The 8,117-nt window shown below is 60.2% G+C and overlaps 1 protein-coding gene across 5 annotated transcripts; it reads right to left on the bottom strand.

Moving 5' to 3' along the window:
• Positions 1 to 326: 326 nt before the first annotated feature.
• Positions 327 to 6,498, bottom strand: ASIC3 (acid sensing ion channel subunit 3). Of its 5 annotated transcripts, none has more exons than XM_031665027.1 (13): positions 6,338 to 6,498; positions 5,729 to 5,845; positions 3,649 to 4,526; positions 2,818 to 2,968; positions 2,464 to 2,591; positions 2,126 to 2,315; positions 1,984 to 2,040; positions 1,759 to 1,906; positions 1,180 to 1,271; positions 1,019 to 1,098; positions 845 to 916; positions 608 to 666; positions 329 to 509 (listed from the first exon to the last, which is right to left on the bottom strand). In XM_031665027.1, the coding sequence occupies exons 3-13, from the start codon at positions 4,180 to 4,182 to the stop codon at positions 431 to 433; spliced, it is 1,590 nt and encodes a 529-aa protein (XP_031520887.1). In that variant the 5' UTR covers positions 4,183 to 4,526; positions 5,729 to 5,845; positions 6,338 to 6,498; the 3' UTR covers positions 329 to 430. The 5 variants fall into 5 exon arrangements, with proteins under 5 accessions (XP_031520885.1, XP_031520883.1, XP_031520884.1 ...); XM_031665026.1 differs by having other exon boundaries at positions 2,464 to 2,615; XM_031665025.1 differs by lacking the exon at positions 608 to 666 and having other exon boundaries at positions 327 to 509.
• Between the last annotated feature and the right edge of the window lie 1,619 nt (positions 6,499 to 8,117).

The following is an 8,117-nucleotide window of genomic DNA, read 5'->3' on the forward strand; positions in this document are numbered from 1 at the left end:
TTGCTGGGCTCTGGGCAGAGCTCTCTTCCAGTTATACCTTTATTGCTGACTGTGATTCTGCGCTCACACCTAAGCCTGGGCTTGGAAGATACCTGTCCTCCCTTCTCTCTAAGATGTCAGTCGGCTAAACTCACTCACACTGAGCTGCAAAGGACTGATAACCTCTTGCTACCATTCTTCCCTAGAGATTCATGGGGGTTCATGGGCCCAGCTCCACATTTCAGAAGCCACCTCCAGCTGGATGATGGCTGGCAGAGGACTTCCGATGCCTGAGTTGGGCTGACCTTGGCTTGGCTAGTCTCTGCCCTGTAAGAGAAACACCTGAGGCTGATGCATTAGGACTTTATTTGGGGTGAAGATGGAAAAGCTACGTGCAGGCTAGGCATGTCCAGGATGTCAGGGTGGGGCTCCGAGGACACAGACAGCAGGCCTAGAGCCGTGTGACAAGGTAGCAGGTGCGGTGGGAGGCGGAGAGAGTCTTGGTGACAGCACAAGGAGGGGTGGGAGGTCTTCGGAACAGAGCAGAGGGCTGGGTGGGAACCAGCACACCCACTGCCCTGCGCCTGTCCCTGCCCTCCCTTGATTTTAGGGGGCCACTATGTGTTACCTGGGGCCCAGGCTGAGGTGGGGAACTTGGGTTCGATGGCTGCCCAGCCCTTCCTGAAGCTGTGGGAGGAGGAGAGGGTCAGAGGTGGGGAGTGGTCCTCCTCCCAGGGACCAGTCAAGGTCACTGCACACCCTCCTGCCTGTTTCTCCTCAGCTGGGGTGGGATGGTGTTCTAGGCTTCAGGGGTGGGGCCTAGAACCCTTGGAGCTGGCAGGGGCTCCAGAAGAGGGGCTGTTACCAGATTGGTGCTGGAATGCCTTTGGGAGTGCCTTCGGTTCCAGAAATATCCCAGGACCTTGTCTCGGAACACCTGGAGGCAAGCAGGATGGGAGGTGGCAGTGTACGCCTTCCCCCTCATCCTAGGGGCCCTGATTCCCACCTCCCACCCCCTGCAGTGGGGGCCCTGGCCCACCTCACAGAGGTAGTCTAGGATCTCGAGGATGGTGAGCAGGCTGGCCCCAATGAACAGCCCCATCTGGCCCCCAATGTCGCCTGTGGAGACAGGGTCACCCTTCAACTCACAGCCACCTGCCTGCCCACACCTCCCCAGCCCTGGGGGCCCTGCACACACACCAAGCAGCTCCGACATCTCATAGGCCTTCTTCTGTTCCACGGTCTCATAGTTGAGGGCCTCGAAGAAGATGTCCAGGGCCAGCACGTTCTCCCTGAGGACAAGAAAGGCCTCAAATGTGTATTGGCCACCGCCTGGTGCCCACTGCTGGCAAGAAGCAGCTGTGGGTTCTCCCACTCCTTTCAAGAATCCTGGGAGGGGCCAGGCACGGTGGCTTACACCTGTACTCCCAGCACTTTGGGAGGATGAGGAGGGAGGATCTTGAGGCCAGGAGTTTGAAACCAGCCTGGGCAATATAGCGAGACCCCCTCCCCCCATCCCCCGCCGTCTGGCCATCCCCCGCCGTCTCCATTTTTTAAAAGTAAAGATTAAAAAAGGAAAGGAAAAAAAGGTCCCTGGGAGGGGGCGTCAGCATCCCCCGGGGGGCAGAAAGGTTAAGCAACCAGCACGGAGCCCCAGAGCCAGTGAGGCTGCGGAGGCTGCCTCCGCCCGGGCTGTGCGCACAAGAGCTCCGGCTTGCCCCGCTCCGCCCCGTCGGGAGCCCCCGGCTCGGAGGAGCCCGCCCGCCCCGCACAGCTCACGCGATGTAGGCCTCGCTGCGGTTGAGCTTCCGGGCCAGGAAGCGCGCGGCGGCGCGGCTCGGGATCCGCACCATGGAGAGCTCCTTGGCGTAGCGCGTGCTGGCGCACGGGTTGGGGCAGGCGCATGAGTCCTTGCGAAGCATGGCATCTGCGGGCCACGGGGCCGCGTCAGCCACCAGCTGGGCGGAGCGGGGCGGACGGGAGGTGGGGGAGCCTTGCCCTTACCTATGGCCGGGTGGGCACAGTTCTTGTACTGCTGGGGGCTGCACACTGGCGCGTCGCCTGCGGGTGCGGGGGAGATGGCTTCAGGAGCAGCCCCAGCTCTCTGGGCCCTGCCCACCATGGGACGAAGACCCCAGCCCCTCACCTGGCATGTACATCATTCGGCAGCCGCACTTCCGAGCCACGTAGCGGGTTTCGCAGGCCAGGCGACACCCCATTAGGGTATAGGGAAGGCTGGGGCTGGGGGAGCTCAGGGGATCAGAGGGCTCTGGCTCATAGTTGGGGTTCAGAGATGCTGAACTGCAGTCGCCCCAAGGCGGTGGCAGGAAGCTCAGCTGTGGGGGGACAGGGTTAAGGAGACTTCCCAGAGAGCGTGAGAGGTCAGCTGGGGAGAGGCCCCTGGACAGGTCTGAGGAGCTGAGGGTTTAGGGCCCGTGGTGGTGTGGGCTTGCATAATGGGTGTAGAGGCACATGGGAGGGTACCTGCTGCTGCTGACAAGAAACAAAGGTCTGGTAGCCCGGGGACACCCCCAAGCCCAGCTGGTCGATGATGGGCGGCTCCTCCTGGCTGTGGATCTGCACTCGGATCCCCACCTCAAAGGGGGTCTCCTCTGTCGGAGACGGACCTATAAGGCCTGAGACCCTGTGGTCAGGTCTCCTGCCCAACCAGACAAGACCTCTCACTGCAGCCCCCTCTCCCCAGGACAGGGATGAACCAGCCCAGCCCCTTTCGCAGGTTCTGGGGGAACACCCTGATGCCTCCTCTCCTCCTCTCCTTCCCCTAGCCTTTTGCACCCCATCCATGCCCTCCCCCAGCCTCATTCATGTGCTCCCTACCGTTGTCCCTCCACACAGGTAGATATTCCTCCTGCTGCACGTCCAGCATGATGTCCAGCCCATTGCCCATGCCACCCCTAGTAGTGGTGAGCAGCTCTGCCCCATCGGCACCAGAGTTAAATGTGTAGCACTTTCCCATCCGTGTGAAGATCTGGGGCGGGCAGACAGGGTGATGGCCATCTCCCCCAGGCAAGCACATGGTCATGGGACCTCTCCCCACCTCATGGTATGTTTGCGTCTCTGCTTTGAACACTGAAGCCCACATCTCAATGCCCCCAGCCCCATGCTCCACGTGGGCACATGTTGCAGGACGCTCTTGGGAGCCCATCGACCCAACGCCTCCTCCCCGCCAGTCCCCACCAAAGCCCAGGGCACAGCCTCCAGGTTTTCCGTGTTTCTCTGGAGACTGGGGGAAAGGAAACGGGCCCCTGTAGCTGTCCTCCAGGGCTGGCAGTATGTTGAAAAGGTAGAGGGAAAGCGAGACCCCCTCCTGGCAGAGACAGGGGTCTTCTGCCCCAGAATGGTCCCACCAGGGAGGACCTCCAGCCCCAGTAGCAGGGCCACCATGGGCCAGACCTCAGGCCTAGGGCCAGCCAGGGTCAGTGTGGCCTCACATGCTCCCTCCGGGCTGGGAAACAGAGACAGCCCCAAGGAGGACAGCTTCCTGGGCTGCACGGAGTGGCATTGGGGGGTGGGGAGTCCGTGGCTGGTAGGAAGGAAGAAGTCCCCTGGCTTTGGGGGAGTCTACACTGGCTAGGGGATTGTGAGTGCTGGGCAGGGACGGCTCGGCTCTCTGGGTCCCTGGCAGGACAGGTAGGGAGGTCAGCTCACCGTGGTGAAGTTCTCAGGCCCACAAGGTTCGCCACGGAAGCGACAGTCCAGCAGCATGTCGTCCAGGGAGTGCCCAGCACGGGCATAGAGTTGCGCCATGTCAAAGGTGGGACTGGGCATGAAGCCGGGCGGTGCGGGGGGCCGGCCCAGGGCGCGCAGGAAGGCGGGGTGCTCTGCGGGATCCAGGCCCAGCAGCGCAGACCCAGCCCAGTGCAGGTCGTTGGGCGTTAGGCGCGAGCGGCGCAGCGGGTTGATGTTGCACAGGGTAACGGCCGGGAAGACGAGCCGGTGGCTTTCTCGCTCATCCAGGGCAGTCTGGTGGTGGAATTCCCTGTAGTAGCGCACTCTCTCAGCCACCTGGTAGAGGAAGGTGGCCACTGACAGGACCACGGCTGCTGCCCACATCCCCCGGCGCAGGCTCAGGCTGCCTGGCCCGAAGACGTGGCCCAGCCCATGCATCGAGCAGTTGCTGGCAAACATGCGGATGTCGGAGGCCGACCGCCGGGCCTCCTCTGGGCCTGAGGTGGGCTTCATGGCCAGAACCCAGGAGGGGGGCCAGCTACAGAGGCTTGGAAGGAGCAAGAGAGGGTCAGTCAGGGGGCTGAGGGGGCTAAGATAGGATTCAGGGGGCCAGGCAAGGAGAAGAAAGGAGAGGGTGGGAGAGAGCCAAGGTTGGGAGGCAGGGAGGCACTAGCCTGACAGGATTGGAGGAGGTAACCTGGCCGGTCAGGTCCCACTCAACCTTCCCGAGGAACAGGCGGTGGCTCCACTGGGCTAGACACTGGGCTGGGGACTCCGCAGCAGACCAGGTGGGGCACAGCTGACCGTGGCAGGCAGGGGCTGCGGAGCGGTGCTGAGGTGGTGCTGAGCCGGCGCTGCTGCAGAGGATTGGGTTTCAGCAGTGAGGGAGGAAAGGGGGCCGGCAGAGCAGTCTGGGGGGGTAGGGGAGGTCCCTAGGGCCCCAGGCTGAGCCATTAGTGCAGCATGGAGGGGGGCATGGCTGTCCAAGACGAGAGCTGCCAGGAGGAAATCACAGTGATCCCAGGGAAAGCTCGAGGGAAGTCCAGGGGTAAATTGAGCCTAGAGGTGCCTTGGAGGCCCCCTAGGCTCCGAGTTGCAGCCCCTGTACACCGGCCCCGAGGGTCGGTCACTGACCCCCGGCCTAGCTCCTCCCTCCTTTTGCCTCTCCGGCCTTCCCTCTAGCTTCACCCAGGATCATCTGTTCCTTCCCAAAGACCAGAGCTGGCTCTTGGCCAAACTTGGAAGTGGTTGGAAGGTTGGCATCAGCGAATCTCTTCTTTCTGTGCCCCCACCATCTCAGCCTACACTGGATGGCCAGGGCACTCTTCACATCCCACTTCCAGGGCCCATCTGTTTCCTAAGTGTCCCTCTCTCCCTAGGGAGTCAGAGCCTACCTCCCCACACTTAGGCCCTCCTGTTGAGGATGTTGGCCTCTACAATGGTTATGGGCTCACCTGCCACCCCACGTAGAACATGGGTGCCCCACCTGCCACCGTCCTGGGTACCACGGATGCCCACCTGCCACCCTCCCGGGTACAACATGGGTATTCTGTGATTTCTCATTTTACACTGCTATATCCAGGACCTGGAAAACCTTCATTTTTCCAAAGGGCTGCATACCACCCAGTATGTGCACACACCAGTTTATTGAATGACTGCCCCACTGATGCACTGGGGGTCTCCAGTCTTTCCATTACAAACAATGTTGCCGTATCATCACACAGATGTGAACTCCCAGGATGACTGCTGGGCCAAGAGACCGCTGGGTTGGTAATCTGATAGATGACACTGAATTTCCCCCACAGGAGACATGCCATTGTGCACTTCCACCAGTAATGTGGGAGCAGGCCTGCTTTGCATGGGGCTTTTCTAGAGTCACTGTGTCCATGGTGTGAGACAGCGAGCCTGCAGAGGGCAGAGCCAGCGTATTTTCTGACCTAAGATGCTTCCAATGATCCAGAGGAGAAGGTAACGGGTTGGGGGTGGGGGCAGGCTCCCAGAGGGTGGGCAGAGACCTCCAGGAGGCCGTGTTACGTAGTGCAAGCTAGTGCCAGCTGACCTGAAGTGGGATGAGGACACCGTGCTGATCCATGGTCCTGGAGATGAGGTGCTGCCCAGCTCAGGGCCACAGGGGCCAGCCCAGGAACACCTGAGGTTCCGGGAGGAAGCCCTGGACCTGGGGAGGAGAGCCAGGCAGTCCTCATCAGTGTCACACTCTGCATTTGGCTAAATGGTCATCTGCCCCCACGTATCTGGGAGTGAGGTGACATTCCTTGTAGACCTGTGGGAAAGCCGGCTCATCTCCATTAATTTACTAAAATTTATTTCTATTCTATCTTTGCCCAAAAAAGCACCTGAGGTCGCCAGGCTGACTTTGGTGGGCTTTTTTGGACCATGAGTGGTAGAAACATGGTTCCACCAACCAAATGTGTGCACACACCATGCTGCAACTGCTGGGCCACCTGTCTGTCCTCCCAACAGGACACAAGCTTCATGGGGGAAGGGACGGTCCTCATTCCCCATCGTGGGCTCAATGGCACATGACAGGTGCTTGATTAATAAACACTTTGGAAGGACTGAGTACCATGGTTACAGCACAGGCGCACCAGTTCCCCAGAGCCACAGTGCTGTGCTTTGCAAGTATTGTACTGTAGATGATCCCACTCACACTCTCAAAACAGGCATTCACCATCAAGCACAGCTAGGCTCCCGCTCTCCACTGTGGAGCTAAGGCCGAGGCGACGTTAGGAAGACGGCATGGCTCTTGCAATCTAGCTCTTCCAGCTGGACTAGCTGTGAGGTTTCGCTGCTTCTCTAGGGGGCGGGTAAAGGGCTGCATTTGGAGAAGCCATCCAGAAGATATAAATCTGGTGTCAGAGGCATCTTGGGCAGCCTGAGGCTGGTGACTGAGCGGGTGAAGCAGAAATCGCCTTGGCTGGTTGCCTGGTGAGGGAGGGGTCAGGCCAACAAGCAGGGCCCCGGCAGGGCTTGTGGACTCGCCAGAAGCTAAGGCCCTACTCTGGGCTGCCCTAAGGAGAGGTTTAGCTGTGAACCAGCCCCAGGCTCTGCTCCTGAGCCTCCACTGCCTAGAGACATAGCCTCTGATCTGTCAGGAAGTGGGATATCAAATCAGGGTGGATGTGGGCCTGGGGTTTTTGGATGGCTTGTCCCCAAAGCACCATCTAGTTCTAAACCATACCCACAAGAGCCTGTGGGTCCCACTCTGGCTCCTGCACACAAACTTGAGCCACTGCTGCCTCTTCCAGGATGGCCTCCCAGCAGCACCAGCTGCTCCATCAGCCCACTGCACCACACCCCTGAAAGAGGGTACCATCCTTCTTTACACAGGATATATCTCGTACACTTGGCTGGCTGTGAAGGTGCACCGCAGGCACCACCTCTTCTCCTGCCCAGGGGAGCAGGGCCCCGTGTAGTCCCACAGCCTGGGTGTCACTGGATGGGGGGAAGGATCCCAGTAGGAAGTGACAGTGGCACCAAGGTGGGGAGGGCTGGTGCATCTGCAGCAGTGCAGGGACACAAGGTCCTGCTGGGTGCCAGTTCAGCCAAGGCCCTACTTCTGTGCCTTTCCAGGCCCCTCAGAAGCCAGCTGAAGCGTAGCCCCCCATCCATAGCCTCGGGGCCACAGGCGCCCGTCACTCGGGATGTCTGCCTTCCCCTTTCAAGATGCGCCTCCCAGAACTTGCAGGGGGCGCTGGCCTGTCCACAGCCGCGCCCTCCTGGACCAATTCTGTACTGGATTCTGCAGTAGTTGCTCTATTTAGTTCTGTACTTGTCAGCATTGTGGGCAGGAAGCTGAGAGCTTCAGGTGGGCATCGGCCCCTCCCATCTCCTTCAGAGCTGGGTGTTCTTGGTGTAGATGGAGGCTGGTCCACGATCTCAGTGGGTGAAAGACTCCAGGCACACAGGGCAGGGTCGGTGGAAGACAGCCAGGCAGGCTGGCGCCTCTCGTGGGAACTGGCCACTGTGGCCCCGTCCCTCCTACCCTGACCCAAGTGTTGGGCCCTGTTAGGCCTGTGTCCCTTAGGGGTGGGGGTGAATCTAGAAATAGGGACTGTGTTCACTGTGCAGGGAGAAGGGAGGGAGGCTATTTGGAAGACAGGGACTGTGGGTTCCGGGGTGAGCCAGCTGATAGGCTCCTTCTCCCATGGTCCAGTGAGGCAGTGGGGACACAGGAGAGGGAGTCAGTCCCCAGTCTAGAGAAGTGAAGTCCTAGCAAGGGTGTGGGAAGAGCCTTAGGTTTGAATTCCCAGGCCCACTTCCAGACCCTGATTTTTAAAAACTCCCTGGGCCTGGCCAACTTGAGGCTGCTGGGTGGGGCAGGGACACTGGCCAGAATGTCTCTGAGGTCTGGAGGGGTCTGGGCAAAGGAAGAACAGAGTGGGGAACTCTGCCTCTGCCCATTGCAGCCCAATGACTCTGGCAGACTC

The sequence above is a fragment of the Papio anubis genome, chromosome 4, assembly GCF_008728515.1.
Source record: "Papio anubis isolate 15944 chromosome 4, Panubis1.0, whole genome shotgun sequence".
Taxonomy (NCBI): Eukaryota; Metazoa; Chordata; class Mammalia; order Primates; family Cercopithecidae; genus Papio; species Papio anubis.

Coding starts and splice junctions, on each gene's coding strand:
- ASIC3 (XM_031665023.1), bottom strand. CDS start 4,182: ATGAAGCCCACCTCAGGCCCAGAGGAGGCCCGGCGGTCGGCCTCCGAC. Junction 2,041..2,125: donor CCGAATGATGTACATGCCAG/GTGAGGGGCTGG, acceptor CCGCACCCGCAG/GCGACGCGCCAGTGTGCAGC. Junction 1,272..1,758: donor CGCAGCGAGGCCTACATCGC/GTGAGCTGTGCG, acceptor TCTTGTCCTCAG/GGAGAACGTGCTGGCCCTGG.